This window comes from Rhinoderma darwinii, chromosome 5, assembly GCF_050947455.1.
Source record: "Rhinoderma darwinii isolate aRhiDar2 chromosome 5, aRhiDar2.hap1, whole genome shotgun sequence".
In the NCBI taxonomy this organism is placed as follows: Eukaryota; Metazoa; Chordata; class Amphibia; order Anura; family Rhinodermatidae; genus Rhinoderma; species Rhinoderma darwinii.
The window spans coordinates 56,740,791-56,759,608 of NC_134691.1; the positions used below are offsets into that span (position 1 = coordinate 56,740,791).

The 18,818-nt window shown below is 40.0% G+C and overlaps 1 protein-coding gene across 2 annotated transcripts in view; it reads left to right on the forward strand.

Moving 5' to 3' along the window:
* The window catches only part of MMP16 (matrix metallopeptidase 16), a 195,625-nt gene that overhangs the window by 85,201 nt on the left and 91,606 nt on the right, over positions 1 to 18,818 (forward strand). The window contains exons 2-4 of one of the 2 annotated variants that reach the window (XM_075826025.1): positions 8,425 to 8,573; positions 13,660 to 13,674; positions 17,890 to 18,012. In XM_075826025.1, the coding sequence (XP_075682140.1) occupies positions 8,425 to 8,573; positions 13,660 to 13,674; positions 17,890 to 18,012 (287 nt within the window). The remainder of the gene's footprint in view (positions 1 to 8,424; positions 8,574 to 13,659; positions 13,675 to 17,889; positions 18,013 to 18,818) is intronic. The other variant, XM_075826026.1, reaches the window with a different exon arrangement.

Sequence of the window (18,818 nt, forward strand, 5' to 3'; positions counted from 1 at the left end):
ACGGCACAAAGAAAATCTTTGTGCCATTTGACTAATAGGAGTGCTGAAGGAATACACAAGACACAAAGTTTTGAGCCTGTCATATTCATGGGTGATCGGTCCCCCTGTCCCTCTCTGCGGTGACTGACCGGCTGCGTGTATAGGGGAGGTGGAGGAGAGGTGGGGGGAGCGTTCCACCCATGAATACAGCAGACTTTGAGTCTGCTATGTTCTTTCAATACTCCTATTAGCCAAGGGGCATACAATTTTTTGTGCCGTCTTGGCTACTAGGAGTACGGGCATGTAGCTGTCATATGCTGCCCTTAGATAAGACAGCATATTAAGCTGACAGATCCATTTTAAAGCATCATACACATGGCCATAATACAGTTCTGTAAAAGAGACAAATATACAAAGTCAATGACGAGATCACATCCCAGCCTGTGAGATCAGGAAATCTTTTCCAAAACTTTGCACTAAACATACGACTTATATGGAGAAATAATGTACAGTCTAATTCTATAACTATACAGAGATTTTCCATTGCACAAGCACATGAACAGTATTTCCTGATTTAATTAGCCAGCTCTTTCTTATACCTTTGAATGCTGAATGAATTGTTAATACTCTCTTACTGAGCCTGCTTCCCATGATAATGCTATTTCCATAAATAAACACACAAAACACTAGAAAAAGAATAGGAATACATTAACAAGTAGGTTTACCTGCAATCCAAAGGAAAACCACTGAATACGCATCGTGAAATCACGAGACATTGTACCATATGACAAATTCCGCTCTGCTACATCTTTGCATACAGTATTAGATTTCTGTGTCCTTTATAAATGCATTTATCTTACTGCTTAGGATTATGATCTTTATGTTGTGGAGAGGGGCGACATACGTAATCTTTGCCATAGGTGAAATAAAGCCTGCTTTTGTCCATAGGCACATAACCACTACAATGTTGTGAGCCTTTTTGTTTTGCTCATTTTTTATTCTATCATATTAACCTAATCTGGAACCAAATTGCATCTGATTCTTTAAAATCTGTCCCAGTTTATCAGAAGGTTGCCCACTGGTTTCTTTTCTAAATGTGAGTGCACTCGACTATAGTTTAAAGGTGTTCTCCAAAACACGATATCTATGGCTTATCCACTGGATATGCCATAAAAATGATTAGGATTTTGAGATCATTCTTGGGTTTGGTGGTGGTACCATTGATGGACCCATCCGTCCTAACAATGGGGTGCTCAGACCCTAACGCAGATGTTTCTGCACCTTTTTTCTGTGTCTGTAATAATGAAGAGTGACTATGCATGAATGCCTACTTCTCCTCCAAGAATGTGACTGAGTACCCAGATACTTTAGATCAGTGGGAGCCCCAGTAGTTGAACACCCACTGATCAGATTTTCATGACAGATCCGAATGACATATCATAAAAGTTACCAGGATCTTGGGATCATTGGTGGAGGTGCCAACAATTTCACTTCCATAATGGAAAGTGACTGTACATGAGTGCCAACTTCTTCTCTAAGAACTTGGACCAGGAACCCATGTTCTCCGTATTAAACAACCACTAATCCAGTGGAGACGCCATGAAAGTCATCAGGATCTTGGGCTCATTCTCAGGCTTGGTGGGATCATTTTCGGGATTGGTGGGTGTTGCCAGTGGATAGACCCCCATCAGTCCAAAGAATGGGCTGCTCAATCCCCAATGCAGAAGTTTCTGTGCATGTTTCTCTATCTCCAATAGACTCTAATGGAAATTAAATATATATGAGTAACTTATCCTTCAAAAACGGGGACCAGGCACCGCTGCTCCCTAGATTAATGAAGGCCGCACTTATCAGATTTTAATGGCCTATCCAGTGAACATGCAATAAAAGTAATTTGTCAGAAAGCCCTCTTTAATTAATGGAAAGAGAAATTGATCTAGATTTTGGTAGAGTGATCATGTTACGGGAACTGCCTGTGTATCTTACGCCTACAATATGTTACTAGATTACTGCATTAGCAAACATCTTTTCAAATCCCACTCTTTTTTCCCCATATGAATTTTATTTTAATTTTTTTTCTGCTAAGCATTGTCCTGGAATAACCTAGGAAAACAGCCTGTCTGGCATAAATAAGTAACATGCGAGAGTAATTTATCTTTATAAATATGCCATGCATTCAATTGTATAAACTGGATATCTTGATGAGACACTTTATCATCGTACACCTAAGAATACGCAAGTGAAAAATATGCACAGTTTTATTTTAAAGATTAACTGTTAGTTGAGTCAGGGAATCATTTACATTGGCAGACAATGCAGTTCCGACTTGGATATGAATTGCGCTACTAACGTCAAAAGGCTGAAGTTTTACTTTTAATCGTGACATCTGGCGTTCTTTTTTTCTGCGGAGCTGATGTTTATAGTAGAGCGCTCTCGTATTTCACCTAATAACTTGTTTGTGTTTTCAATCTCTGCTTGGTTTTGTAGCTCTTCAGCAGGATTTCATTCCGTCAGATGTGTTAACAACACAGCAGAGGAAAACTTTCATGGGAATATGAAGAACGTGCTTTGACTTGGTTTTATGTTGGCCAAATTCTTGAATGTAGATAAAATTTTCATGTCTTACAATTAGAACTACAAATATTACTAGAGTAAATGAAAATCTGCTGAAGTTACTTGTACGAATGTTAGATTTCCTGGGAATTACTGGATTATTATGTTTGTTTCCGTCATTCCCATAGACTTCGAATGGAGTGACAGTGCGCATGCTCGACTACCGCTCCATTCAATGTCCTCATCACTACAGTCGACCAGTGAGGAGGATCTAGAGTTTCGGTACCCCCGTTCTCACGATCGGTAGGGGTCCTGGCGGTGGGGCCCCCAGTGATCAGAAAATGATCACCTATCCAATTTATGATTTTGGGATTACCCCCTGAGCATAAGGGCCAACACTAAAACTAGTGCAGACAAATTCTAATGATGACAAGTCAAATGCATTTTTAACCAAACTGCCATCGTCCTGAACAATATTATGTGAAGTATTCTATCGTCATCGTTAAAGGTTTGGAATCAGTTTTAGCTTGTGATATAATTTCTTGGGATTGTGGATGTTTCTTGCCTTTTTAAAGTCCTTGTCCTTAGACCCTTTACGTCCACATAGCTGGTCTTTAAGGCGGAATTGCAGACATATTCAAAAATGGTCCTGAGCAGTCACAAACACTTTTGGTTATCAAGGGAATATGTGGTCACATGGCAGGACAGTCAGCTGCCAGCTGATCTTGTTGTAGGGTAGATTAGTTGGAGCAAATGTAATTATATTTTATTGTGTGTGCATGTGTGTATATTTTTAATAATACACCAGACATAGGTATTATTAGTTATAATAAAAGGGTACTCCGCTTTGAACAATCCCTACTTGCTAGAATGGTCCCTTGACAATAGGCAGAGAACAAAGTGTCCTCCTGCAGAGACCCCCAGCAATCATCTGTGAAGAAACCTTGTAGTAAAGGCCCTTTTACATGGAACAATTATCGGGCAAACAAGCGTTCATGTAGCAGAAAATATTATCGTCGTCGGTAGCGCATCCCCCTGGTGTAAACAGGGAGATGTAGATGAAAGAAATGAAAATGCGGCACTCACCCGTTTGCAAATCTTTTTAACTTTATTGTGTCACCTTGGCGAGGATAAAAGCATTACAGGGAGGACAGCTAGTTGTAGGTTACAGCCTGTTTCGCGCTGGAGATTGCGCTTCTTCTGACCTAGGTCAGAAGAAGCGCAATCTCCAGCGCGAAACAGGCTGTAACCTACAACTAGCTGTCCTCCCTGTAATGCTTTTATCCTCGCCAAGGTGACACAATAAAGTTAAAAAGATTTGCAAACGGGTGAGTGCCGCATTTTCATTTCTTTCATCTATATTATACTACAAGACTGTCTGTTTTTATGCTGAGCACCGCCCGAAGTTTGCTTAAATGAGGAAACCCTGACTCCACTTGCATCTATCTGCCTGTTCCATGCTGTGAAGATTGAGAGTGGTGCCGACTTCCTTCTACTGTGCTTGATTTATTCTGATAAACAGGGAGATGTGCTGCCGACATAATAAAAATGTATGAGGACAAGTGATCGTAATAAGGATTGCTCGTCCCCATACGTTACTGATCATAATCTAAAGAAGCCTTTTAATGCATAAAAGGGACCATGAAAGGTCAATTTTTCTCATAGACGATTTTCTAAAACAGTCTAAGGGCCGTTTTACATGGGCCAAATATCAGGCAAACGAGAATTCACAAAGCGCTCATTCCCGATCATTGCCCTGTGTAAACAGGGCAATGATCAGCCGATAAACGAGCAAACGCTCTTCATCGCCTGATCGTATCGTTTTGACAGCCTAAAATATTATTGTTGTTGGCAGCACACCTCCCTGTGTAAACAGGGAGACGTGCTGCCAACATGATAGAAATTTATGGAGGCAAGCAATCGTAGTAACGAGCGTATCGTAGCCCATACATAGCTCCTTGTGAAAGGAGCAAACGAGCGCCGATCAACGAGCTGTCTCGTTGAGTGGCGCTCATTTGCACAGCCCACATTTTGTATTGTTCAGTATTCCTGCAGCACCCCCACAGAGGAAATTAAGCATTACAAAGTTCTCATTCATAACAATGGATTATCTGTGTAATCAAGGAGATAAAAGGTCTCCAATCTGGACAAGAGATGAGTATCCTGAACAGTGGATGCTCCTCTTTTAACTCAGAATTCCCTAACAGGGTGCATGGAAATGTTTTTTGGTTTTTTAAATGGACGGCCTCTTTAGGCAAGTTCCAGTAGTATGGTACTTGCCCTGGTGCCAAGTGTCAGTCATGCGTTGATAATCTTTGTGCTACTGGAGCACAACTCTATCTGCAGCTAGATAGCTACGTGCCATTGGTCCAAGAGCCACATTTAACTCCTAAGCCACTGGTTGGTGGACACTGATATACAGAAATATTTCACCTCGTCAAAACTCTAGATTTATTTTGGCCAATTCTGTGAAATATGTTGAAGTTATTTAAGCCATGGGAAATATTTTATAACCACATTGTACACAGATGTATAGGCCAATGGAGTGAACAAAGCCTTACATACAGTATACAAAACTGACAGACATAGAGACTGAAGTAGGGGAAGCGGAGAGTAGGGAGCAGAGGTGTAAACTTGCATGTTGGTGGGTGATCAGGGGACTAGAAGACTACTCCATAACATCAAAATAGCTGACTATGGTTGAAACTTCCTGTCCTGTGGTTGAAACTTCCTGTCCTGTGATTGAAACTTCCTGTCCTGTGGTTGAAACTTCCTGTCCTGTGGTTGAAACTTCCTGTTAAAGGTAGAAGACCAGCTCTGGAGCACAAAATGCTACTGTACTAAGATAAGAGGAACATTCATCAGCATGTGTAACATTTTATTATTTGGCAATACATTAGAAGCTCACTGTCCTCACTGACTGCTCTCTTCAAAAGTTGTAATCTGCAATGTAAATTGCCACCCTCCGGTATTAACGGCTGTCATATTAAGGAGACAATTACTATGGTGTTATCGGGTAATGTCCTGTTGTCTCCTCTTCTGTAATTTGTGCTTCCCCTACTCTGTCATCTTTACCTGCTCTTGGGAAAAGCAGGCACAGTTGACATCTGAGGGAAGAATAAATTAAGCTAATACAGTGGCCATTTTTAATGTTGTTGTTTTTGGTTTTTTTTTGCGAAAATTCTATTGATCAATGTTTTTATCTTAACTTTTTATTTCAATTTTCAATCCCTATCCTGTCTGTTTGCTACCTATAGTATAGTTCAAATCTTCCCGGTGGGTGTAATGTATACCAGGATTAGCAGAGTGCATACAAAATAGCAATATAAAGTCACCTAAGGGAGATACAATTATTCCTACTTTCCACCCTTACCCAAATCCCTCCTCTCCCTCTAGGAATCCCCACTCCTTGAGGTTATGTGGAACACTGGGTGACAGCCTCTATGGATACTGTAATGGCTGCCACTAGAGGATATCATCATGCATCTAAAGAACAAAGATAACTCAGAAATAACTAAAGAGAACAATAAAAGGCCGATATATATTTTGGTTTCCTTGTGTTAGGAGAAAATCCTGAGGCGCGATGCATGACACAGGGATTTGAAGAACACAAAACAGAGAACCGCGGTGTCATGCACCGCCCCCTCAGGCCCGCACTAGATATTACACAGTGCATCAGTTTTGCCCAGACAGAGTGTTCCTTTAAAATCATATAACATTGTAAGAAGAGTAATTGCTTTCTTTAAAACATCCATTATGGTTTGTAGAAATGAAAATGTTCCTTTTGGGTAGAATTTCAAGTGATCAGTTAAATAAGAGTAATAAATAAATGAAAAAAAGAGCTGAACAGAGCCTCCAGTAATAACATAGTTGTGGGGTCAGTGCAGTAGAGGAACGTAAGTGCTAAATAAGATTTATTGTTTGTACTATAGTGTTGTTCAAGGCAGTTTTTTTTTTCCAAGGCTACAGTCGGTCTGTAAATTACTGCACTCATTTATAATAGTCAGAAGCGACAGCCAGGCAGCGGAGGAGAGATACTGCCCTTTACATGCTCTTGCTTAATACTCGGTGATATTTTAGTGATATATATTGGACAACCAGACTTGTCAAGATATTCATAAACCCGGCTGGCTTTAAAGTTTATCTGGGAAATTGAGTCAGAATCAGAATACTAGTATTACGTGAAACACACACCTGACTCACTAGACTCAATAAAGACTAAAAAAAGTGAAATTGTAAAAGCCAATCTGATTTTTTATTTTATTTTTCTATGGGCAACTGCACCACTTTTTGTTTTCGACAGATTTTATACATTAGGCCCATCAAGGCTGGACGAAACCAGGTCACAATGACGACTAAATACTGTGCATTATGTAGCTGTGCGCTCCCACCATATGCCAAATGCATAGAGATGGATGTTGTCAGAGAAATATTACAATGCTGTCATAGGCTTGTTTTGAATGTAAGGTGTGGACTGCTGTGACTACTGGGGAAGTGACGGTGAAGACTGCTTTAATAATTCTCTATCTATCTATCTATCTCATATCTATCTATCTATCATCTATCTATCTATCTATCTATCTATCTATCTATCTATCTATCTATCTATCTATCTATCTATCTATCTATCTATCTATCTATCTATCTATCTATCTATCATCTATCTATCATCTATCTATCGTGTGTATATATTGAAATAGATCCTATGGTAGCTTAGCCGGTTGGGTAAATAAAGGGGGGGGGGGTCTGAGAATTTATTGCTACCTAAGCAATAAAATTCCAGTCTCAGGTCACCATATTTCCTGCAAGCAGAGTGGACCTCGGACCCTAAAGGCACTTTAACACTGGCAAATGGTGGGGCAAACAGGGCAGTGATCAGTTGACAAGTGAGCAAATGCCCATCTGATCTTTTATGCAGCCTAAAAAATGGTCTCTTGTCGGCAGTACATCTCCCTGTGTAAATGGGATGTGCTGCCATCAAAATGCAAAATTTACCAACGATCATATTAACGATCGTTCGTCCCCATATATTCCAATTATTTTTGTTGATTTTATCGGATAAAAATCTGTCCGTGTAAAATCAATTTAGGTGCTAAATATTAGTTAAAATTGCATAATCACCTCTTCTGTCAGATATTAAAGCTTGTATTGTTTGGAGGTACATTTTAAGTATTTTTTCTGCTGGGAGTTCCATGGGAAGGGCAGGAGGAAACTGAGTTGTGGAGTCTCCTAGGTGGTGGAGGTCCCTTGGCAATTGGTCCTTTTGCCCTCCCTATAATCCACACTGATGTTGGTTATGGAAGAAGTTGTCATTACATCGTTGTATTAGAATAATCGTGGGATAGTTAATACAAGAATAACTAGCAGGAAGGAAGAGAAGCTGACAATGGGAATATAATCGGGATATCTTGTATCTACGAATAACAAGGAGGCCAGATATAAAGAAACTATATTTATACATAGTCCTGAACATGCGAATATGCAAGAATGAATCATTTTCGGTTCCAATAAATTTAACAGGGTTTTCCATACAGACCCAATGCTGGATCGACGGAACTGCCTGTTCACTTGCTTGTCAAAATGATGCATGTCCTTACTTATAGGACATTTCACATTTTAATGAGACCACTAACGTTAAAAAAGAAAACGTGACTGCCTTAGAAATCCCAAAGTACGGATATGTATAACTCTAGACATTGTTGTTGAATCTGGCTTATTATTTTTCATTTTATGCCTGTGTATTATATGAATAACATAATATGTAGTTTATTATTTCACCAATTTATTATTATTATTATTATTATTATTACAATTTTTATTTTTGTTTTTTTAAATCTTTTGTCTTTGTTCAATCTTTTAACAGATATTCATAATTTTTTTTATCATTTTCAGGGTTGGCTGCAAAAATACGGCTACCTTCCACCATCAGACCCCAGAATGTCGGTATTGCGCTCTGCAGAAACCATGCAATCAGCTATAGCTGCTATGCAGCAATTCTATGGCATTAATATTACACAAACAGTTGACAGATATACAATTGAGTAAGTATATTCCTCCTATATTGGTATTTACTGCATAGATTTTTTGGGAATTTATTCCATAAACATTCTTTTTTAATGAAATCCCCATTGGTCTATAATACTTCTTGAGGGCTATATTCCATTGTCATACTGGTCTTCCCCCGGAGGTAGTTTCTGCATTAGTCACTTACTCATATTTGCGGCTTCCGATACACAATTTAACTACTGCAATGGAAAAGTGGCCTGATATAGACATTAATTGACATTAATGTTGAAATGTGTTGCCAATTATAATAAATCTCTATTAATATTAAATGTTATGCTCCATCTGGTCCTTCTCAAAAGTGCCCAAAATCCTTGGGGTTTTTTTCTATTGCATTTTGCTATAAAAAGACAGGTGAAATCTAAGTGGTTGCTATGGACAACTTTTCCAGTTTTACTTTGCACCAGATTTGATAAATCTCCTCCAATATGGCCAGAAATGTGGTTTATTGTCGTGATTTGTGTATGTAGTTGTTTATGCACAATGTGATTAATAGCTATGAATTGGGGTGCTGACTGGCTAACATGAGGGATTTCGCACATTGTGGGTTGCTATCTGGGATTTATCTTCATTCTATACCTGCTTAGTTATATGGGTGGGCCATGGTGCCTGAGGGTCACTCTGCCTAATATAAGGACAGCAGTTCTCTAAGTGGCAAGAAACTAATGGAGGAACTTACTACAGATTGTGCTTTTTGGCATTCAGAACTAGGCCCAGTGGCGTAACTACTGCTGTAGCAGCCATGGAGCCTGGTAGCACTGGTAGCAGTTGATATGGCTGCTACAGCAGTAGCGACGCCACATTCAATAGTATCTGCGTCCTTAGGACGCAAATACTATTGAACCCTATGGCAGAGCAAGGAGGTAGCTCCCTGCGCTGCCATTTACCAGGCTACATGCCACGTTCGGCCTGCAACCTATCAGGCGCAGGGACAGGAAAACTGCGCAGGCTGGTGTGATGACATCACTGGATCATGCCGGCCTACGCAAAGATCCCGTCAGCATTGATTTGCTCCGTTCGTCGCAGGAACGGGGCCTAGGTGACTATGAAGTTTTTTTGTTTTATTTGTTTGGGTGTCGCTATCTACAGAAGGGGGGCACTATATTGCACTATCTACATGAGGTGGGGCTATCTACATGAGGAGGGGCGTTATATGGCGCTATCTACAGGAATCGGGGCTGTATGGCACTATCTACAGGGGGGGCTGTATGGCACAACTTATATGGGGAAGGTGTGGGCGCTATCTACAGAGGGGCTGTATAGCACTGTCTACAGGTGGGGCTGTATAGCACTGTCTACAGGAGGGCTGTATGGCACAATCTACAGGGGGGCACTATCTACAGTGGCACTATATACAAGGGGGGCTGGATATGACACATAGGGGAGGGGGCCCAGTCAAAAGTTTGCTATGGGGCCCAGTCTTTCCTAGTTACGCCCCTGACTAGGCTAAGTAGGTATGCTGGATGTATGTTGGTACTATTTTCTTGCCATTTATAGTTGTGTTCCTACTATGACATATGTACATTTGTTCACTACCTATGCGGCCACCTTCCACTTAGCCATAGCATACACCAGCAAGTTGCTTATCGCGTCAAGCCCAGGGCCGCATAAGATCTGAGAACAAGGAGACGATTTAGTAATGATGTTTGAAGTTAATGGGGAAGAAAGCCACAAAAACATCAGGGAATGGGCATTGTGCACTTTAAAATAAGTTGTGCATGCCTCACAATACACGTGGTTCTTAACTGCCTAGAGTTATGGGGATTTTTATAATTCCCAGTCAGAGCCAGGGCTTAATAGGAGCTGTCAAAAAACAAAATATACTGCCATGCATAAATATTGCAGTACATTGTGCAAGCGATTGGATCGCTTGTTCCTGTCCTCTAGGGTAACTAAAAGTAAAAAACTATTAAAGTATTTTTTAATAAACAAAAATTTTTTTTTTTAAATTAATATAATTGGTATCGCAGCGTCTGTAAAAGTCCAAAATATTCTAATATAACGTTATTTAGAGGTGTTTTCCAATCCTAAAAATTTGATGGCCTCTCCTCAAGATAGGCCATCAATATGTGAACGATCGGGGTCTGACTACCAGCGCACACGCCGTTCAGCTGTTTTGAAGGGGTCACTTGAATAGGAGAAGGCTGTAATACTGTGAACTACTGCTACAAGTGTGTCGACGCTTCACAGTGAGCAAGTAGAAACAAAGTGGAGGCTGCTGGCTTTTCAATACAGCTGATCAGCGGGGGAGTCTAAAGTCGGACCCCGACCGATCACATATTGATGGCCTATACTGTTCATAGGCCATACATTTTTTGGGACTTAAAAACCCCTTTAACCCACACGGTGAACGCCGTAAAAGAAATAAAAAATTCCATAATTGCTGTTTTTTGGTCACCCTAGCTTTCCCCAAAAAATTTAATAAAACTTGATCAAAAAGTCGCATGTACCCCAAAATAGTGCCAATAAAACTACATCTTACCTCGTGAAAAACAAGCCCTCATACTGCTCAATCGATGGAAAACTAAAAGAGTTATGAGTCTCAGATTATGGAGACACAAAACACATATTGTTTTAAACAGATATTTTTTTCTTTGTAAAAGTGGTAAAACTTAAAAAAAAAACTATAAATTTGGTGTTACCATAGTCATATGGACCTACATAATAAAGTTATCATGTTGTTTTTAACACGGTGAAACCCAAAAAGCAATGGAGGAATCGTTGATTTTTTTCCCATTCCACAATTTTTTTTTCAGTTACCCAGTACGTTATATGGTACATTAAATCGTGCCATTAAAAACTACAACTACAAGTTATGGCTTTTAGAAGGCAAGGAGGAAAAAAGTAAAAACAAAAAATGTCTGGGGATTAGATTTTGCACTTTTGGTGCATTTTTTGCAAGCAGCCTGTTTAGCCTAGTGACAACCCTTAGCCATAACTTCATAAAGAAACATACACTAATTACTAAGGTGTAAAAATGATACGGTCATTTTTGGACCGGAGATTAAAGGTAGGAGTAATACAATTGGAATCTTTATGTGTCTCCTCTTTTTTGGACCCATTCCCAATTTTGGTTAAATAATACTACCAAAATTCTTACTATTGAACTATGATGTACTACGGAAAAGCGATATGTATAGCTGCCCATGTAGATGTAGTATTACATGGGGTATATTGGGGGCGGGTCATTACGGTCACCCCTTTAGTTATTTCTAGTAGGTGGCACCATGAATAGGTCAGTAAAAAGAAAACTTTTGGTTGAGCTCAATATACCGATACATGCAGGCCAGTATTTTTCCTCTGAGTATAATTTTAACATTTCAACTGTCTATAAAAATAGCACAGATTAGACACATTAAAAAAATATATTTTAGAAACTTGATTAATGAAGCGATTGCAGCAAATTTCACAGTCTGTCAGGAAGTCGCGGATAACTGTCAAATTCTGCAGAGAGAAACGTTATGTGCAAGACACTGCATTGTAGGGGATAATTGTCATGATGTTATATTGTAATAAGTCAATATCAAAATACAAATGACATGGCTAATTTTATTCATCTGCAACACTTGCTAGATATTGTAATTCTACAGAGGTGTCGCAAAACAAACAAACAACCAAAGAGGTGGCAAATGTTTGATATCCCGGTACAATGCCCTTATATTTCGTTTTTCCTATTTTAACTATTTATGTTTTTCTGCCTATTTTTCAAACATGTTGTTCTAGCTATAAAATTCAATTATATGAAGACTGTTTTTACTTTATAGGTAATATTCCCATGAAAATTAGTTTAGCCCATGAAATGCTCTTCCATTTATTTAACTTCATCATTTGTGCATAGACTGAACCGATGTATAAGGCTTTGATTTGTCACTTGGCACTTGCCTGAAATTCGCAGAGAGCATTGTATTCGGATTAGAGAAGATTCATATTCAGTGCCACTCTGGGGTTCCTTAGGCCCACCAGAGAAAATTATTCTAAAAACATGTCCATTTCTCCTTAAAAAATAGACTCCAGGGGGAGTAATTGGCTCTAAAGTCATCTCCAAAAGTTGTTGTCTTCTGCCAGACCTTTGGGACCCATTACTATGTCAGAGCCTGGGCCCACTGGAGGATACTCTTGCACTTTTTTCAGCCGTTCCAACCCTGAGAACATCAATTCTCCAGATTCACCAGTGCCCAATTCACAAGTCCATAGAATACAGTGAGCAAATTGAGCTGTCTACTATTGTTTTTAATACATTTAAAGTAAACCTGAAAAATGCAAAATTGATTCACCCATTGTATGTCAATGGTAGATACATCACATACAACATTCTGATACTGCCCGGCTTCATTACCTTATATGAGCAGTTTTATTTTATATTAACTGTCCAATCTTGGGGTAATCAGATTGGGGGGCAAGGTAGGGGCGTAGATTTCCGCTATGCTTTATGCCAGTTTTCTGGCATAAATTATAATAAATTTGTCGGGCCTCGGTGGTCATGCCCCCTTTCCCCGACGCCAAGTCCCCTTCACACAAAAGTAGCAAGGGTATCGCAAAAAGGCCAAAAGTCACATTTTTAGCGCACATTGGCCCTTTTGCAACTTTTCTACGTCAGAAAACGAATGTAGAAGTCTCATTTCTATCTATCTATCTATCTATCTATCTATCTATCTATCTATCTATCTATCTATCTATCTATCTATCTATCTATCTATCTATCTATCTATCTATCCATACATACATCAGATCCTATATAACGGTAGCTGATCAACAAGGGTCTTGGTATGTGTATTGGGGAAACTAGAAGCTGAACAGTGTTGCCATATCAACTATATCAGCAAACTGCATAGTATCTTTATGCTGCTGGTTTATGTCTTTACTTTATAGTATATTGACAAACTTGACAAACTAGTAATGCTTATTGTTCATCAATTAAAACTGCAAAATAAATTCTAATATAGAAATGTAATTACAAATTACACCTGCATGCTGAATGTGTTCCTTATGCTAGAAGAAGTTATTCTAAAGGAGAATAATAGTGTTGTTTTGTTTTTTTCCCTCTGCTTCCATCCTTTGATGTAGTCAAATCACAATGAGGTGAGAACTCGTATTACTGTACATTGATATTATCATGCAAGTCAATAGCTGCTATTGTTTTCTCAATCTGTCAAACAATAAAACTTCACTTACCAATATTGTGGTGCAAATGTTGCACTGAATTTGAGTCACTGGTGCCTCTGCCCCTGACTAATATTCACTACACAGACAAAACCTACTTGTTCATTGGGTAGTATCATACCTCTAAACTTTCAAGTATCCGGACAACCGATGCAGAGCACCCTGTTAAGCCACGCCTCTAACCTTGCCCAATTTCCAGCCATATACACCCTGTTCAGCCCACACAGTATCATGCTACCATAGTGCCTCCCCAGAGTATAATGCACCCATAGAACCCCCCACTGTATAATGCCCTTATAACTGCCCCATACAGTCAATGCCCCCATAGATGCACCCATACAGTATAAATCCAACACAAATGAACGAATACAGTATATTGCCTACACAGATGCCCTCATACAGTAAAAAGCCACATAGCTGCCACATACAGCATAATGCCCCCCCCAAGCTGCCCACATACAGTATAATGCCCTACACAGATGCCCACATACATTATAATGCCCCATAGCTGCCCCCATACATGATAATGCCCCACAGCTGTCCCAATACTGTATATTGTCCCCATAGATGCACCCATACAGTATAATGCCCACAAAGATGCCCCATACAGTATAATTCCCCATAACTGCTCCCATACACTATAATGCCCACACAAATTCCCCCATACAGTTTAATGCCCCATACAGCACAATTCCAACACATATGCCCACATACAGTATAATGCCCCATAGCTGCCCCATACAGCATAATTCTCCCATTGCTGTCCACATACAGTATAATCCCCCATAGATGAACCCATATAGTATAATGCCCACACAAATTCCCACATACAGTATAATGATCCATAGCTGCCCCATACAGTTTAATTCCCATACATATGCCCCCATATAGTATAATGCCTCAATAGCAGCCACCATACAGTATAACCCCTACACAGATACCCCATACGGTATAATGGCCACACAAATCCCCCATACAGCATAATGCCCCATAGCTGCCCCATACAGCATAATGCCCACACAGATGCTTCCATATAGTATAATGCCCACACAAATTCTCCCATACAGTGTAATGCCCCATAACTGCCCCCATACCGTATAATGCCCACACAGATGCCCCATGCAGAAAAATGCCCACACAGATGCCCCCATACAGTATAATTCCCAAACAAATTCCCCCATACATTTTAATGCCCTATAGCTGCCCCCTACCAGCATAATGCCCACACAGATGCCCCCATATAGTATAATGCCCATACAAATTACCTGATACAGTTTAATAACCCATAGCAGCTCCCATACAGCATAATGTCCACACAGATGCTCCCATACAGTATAATGCCACCACAGCTGAGCCCGTACATTAGAATGCCCCATAGCATACATTAGCCCCATAGCTGCCCCCATACAGTATAATGCCAACACAGTTGCCCCCATACAGTATAATGCCCCTATAGCTTCCCCCATACAATATAATGCCCACACAAATTCCCCCATACAGTATAATGCCCCATAGCTGCCCCATACAGCATAATGCCCACACAGATGCCCCCATACAGTATAATTCCCCCATAGCTGCCCCCATACAGCATAATGCCCCATAGCTGCCTCCATACAGTATAATGCCCGCATAACTTCCCTCATACACTATAATGCCCCATAGTTGCCCCAAACAGCATAATACACCCATTTCTGCCCCCATACAGTATAATACCCCATAGATGCACCCATTCAGTGTAAAGCAACACAGACCCCCCATACATTATAATGCCCACACAGATGCCCCCATACAGTGTCATGCCCACACAAATTCCCCCATACAGTATAATGCCCACACAAATTCCCCATACAGTATATACACCCATACAGTATAATGTATGGGGTCATACATTAGCCCCTTAGCTGCCCCCATACAGTATAATGCCAACACAGATGCCCCCATACAGTATAATGCCCCAATAGCTTCCCCCATACAATATAATGCCCATACAAATTCCCCCATACAGTATAATGCCCCATAGCTCCCCCATACAGCATTACAGTATTTTTCTTTTTGTTTTTTTGCCTTTCTTTGTTTTGGCCAGATGTTAGCTGATAGTATATAATGAAATATAAAACACACTTCAAAGAATGCTCTTTTTATTTGAGGATTTTATCTGGCCTCTAGGTATGGAGATTTTCTGGCATTTTTCCAATAGGCTTCTCTATAGGACTTGAAAAATGCCAGAAAAAAATGCATTTTATAAATCTTTTGAATACATAAATCACCATCAAAACTTAAACGAAAAACTTTTGCAATTCATGGCTTTTTTACACAAGCAAAAAAAAAAAGCATAACAAAAAGTTTTTGTTTTTTTTAAATGTATTTTAATGTTTTTTTAAGGTTTATTTAAGTAAAGAATGCTGCATTTTGAAATGTCACAAACCAAAATGCTGTGTGTGTAGACATATGTGTGTCATATCTTCCTCCAAACTTAGGGTTCATGCACACGACTGTAGCCGTGTGCATGGCCGTGATTTTCGGGTCGGCCGGCTGCGGACTGTCAGCCGCGAGCTGCCCGCAAATCGCGGGACATGCACATGGCCGCGGCCATTATTTTCAATGAGCCCAGACCGCAGAACACAGCCGTAATAAGACAGGTCCATTCTTTCTGCGGTGCGGGCTCCCGGGCCATGCACGCACTGTAAAAACTACGGTCGTGTGCATGGCCCCATAGAAATGAATGGGGCCGCAATTCTCCCATGGATTTTCGGGGGAATTGCGCCCGCAAAAACACGTTCGTGTGCATAGGGCCTAACAGCAAATATCTGGATGCAACGTTTTGGCTTTGAAAAATTCTTCCAAAAAATGCTGATAAAAACACCTAAATGCTGTGCATGGATCTGACCTGGCATAGATCTCTCTCAAAGTTACACATCTGCCATGTCTTTTTAGCATCATTGTGATTACATATACTGTAGGTGAATATTACGATTTGTATGAAGGTAGGCAAAGAGCTTGTAGACTGGCTGCAAGGTTAAAGGTTAAAACAATACTCACCTGTAAAATCCCCTGCTGCTCAAGCGGTCTTTGTTTACTTTTCCGGAGCGATGACCTGACGTACAGATCACTGGATGCAGAGGTGAAGTCAATACGTGATTGGCTGCAATGATCACATGGCGATACAGCACGTCAACATGCCAGGAAAATAAACAAAGACCAATGGGGGACCACTGAAGAGTTGCCAAAGGTGCGGTTGGGGATTTACCAGATGAGTACAGGTGTTTTTTATTTCCGGACATTTGCTGCTGCTAGTTGAACATTTTTTTTAACTTTCGACAATCCCTTTAAGTATAAACTGTGTAGTATTTAGCTGCCGGATATAGGCTTCAGATATGATGTTTTTTTTCTATGTAGAAGGTACGGGTTGTATTGCACAAGAGGTTCAGAAGTTTTAAAAATATAAAAGCAGCTACTTAGCTATGTTATTGATGTAATTTGTGGATTATTGTGTAATATGTTTCAAAAGGGGAAATTACAGCAATTCTAACTTGGAAAATCCGACTCGTTACCCACCTATGTCATGCTTATGTAAGCCTCATTGCCAATTGAAACAATCGGTAATACAATGACATTCTAATTTAAAACTGGTCAGGTGTGACTGCGTCTGGTTTCCTTTCCCTGACTAACAAAATATTGCAGGGTTAATGTGCCAAACATGTATTTTTGACTCTTCTTCTTATCCTCTATATTAGTATTTGGGAAAATAAATCCTCCATATCACAACCAGGGACCATAGAAAGACGCTCTCCAGTGTGACTTACATAAAGCATCATAGATCTCCGCTATCTGAACCCCTTGAGTGTAGAGAAGGGGTGTTGGATGCTGATTGATCAATGCAGTTAAACCTGAATATTCATTTTTTTTAAGTGGATATGTTAATATAAGGAATGTGAAAGTATCATATGTGGACCTTTCTGTATTTTGTCAGACCTACAACCAATCAGCTGTGGAGTCATTAAAATATCTATTCTGATGTTATACATTTATTATTTATTAATACCTTCTGTCCTAAATGTCTGTTACACAGTCTGGTCTGAAGCTTGGGGTGAGGCGGCTGCCTGTTTCAGTAACACTTCTATTCATTTATTGTAGCTGGATGAAGAAACCACGATGTGGTGTGCCTGACCAGAAAAGTGGTGTTTCCAGATTTAGCATCCGCCGAAAACGTTATGCCTTAACTGGGCAGAAGTGGAATCACAAGCATATCACGTACAGGTAAATGAAATTGTATGGGTTTTCTCTCTATTTAGTTTCTTATTTAATGTAAAATACCTAAAGAGGCTGACTCAACAAGACAAAACCCTTTTTTTTTAAGAAAGTCAACCTAGCGATCAGCTGACCTGTGTGGACCGTGACCTTGAAATATAACTTAAATGGGACCAGAACTGCAACCCCAGGCACAGCCCCTACAGAAGTGTATGGCACTGTGGCTGGTAAACATTGAGAGGCCCCTTCAGTCAGCTGAGCAGCAGGGGTGACGGGACCTGGATACCCACCGATCTGATATTGATGACCTACCTAAGAGCAGGCCATCAATATAACAGTCCCGAAGAACTCCTTTAAGTAATTTTAAGTAAAAAATAATAATTTATTGTTTAAAATCTAACCTATACGACAGTCATATCTTACGGGTATGTGCACATGCTTACTAAAAAAACGTCTGAAAATACGAAGCTGTTTTCAAGGGAAACAGCTCCTGATTTTCGTCTTTTTTTAAGCAAACACGCGTTTTTCGTGGCATTTTTTACGGCCGTTTTTGGAGCTGTTTTTCTATAGTCAATGAAAAACGGCTCCAAAAATTACTCAATGACGTAAAAAATCGGCCCGTCGGAACAGAACGCCGTATTTCCCATTGAAATCAATGGGCAGATGTTTGGAGGCGTTCTGCTTTCCGATTTTTCTGCCGTTTTTCGGCTGTTTACGGCCTGAAAAACGGCTGAAAATAAGCCGTGTGCATGTACTCTTACTGTGTAAAACAAATTGGTAAGAAAATGACAGGCCTATATATGTTGCTTTACCAA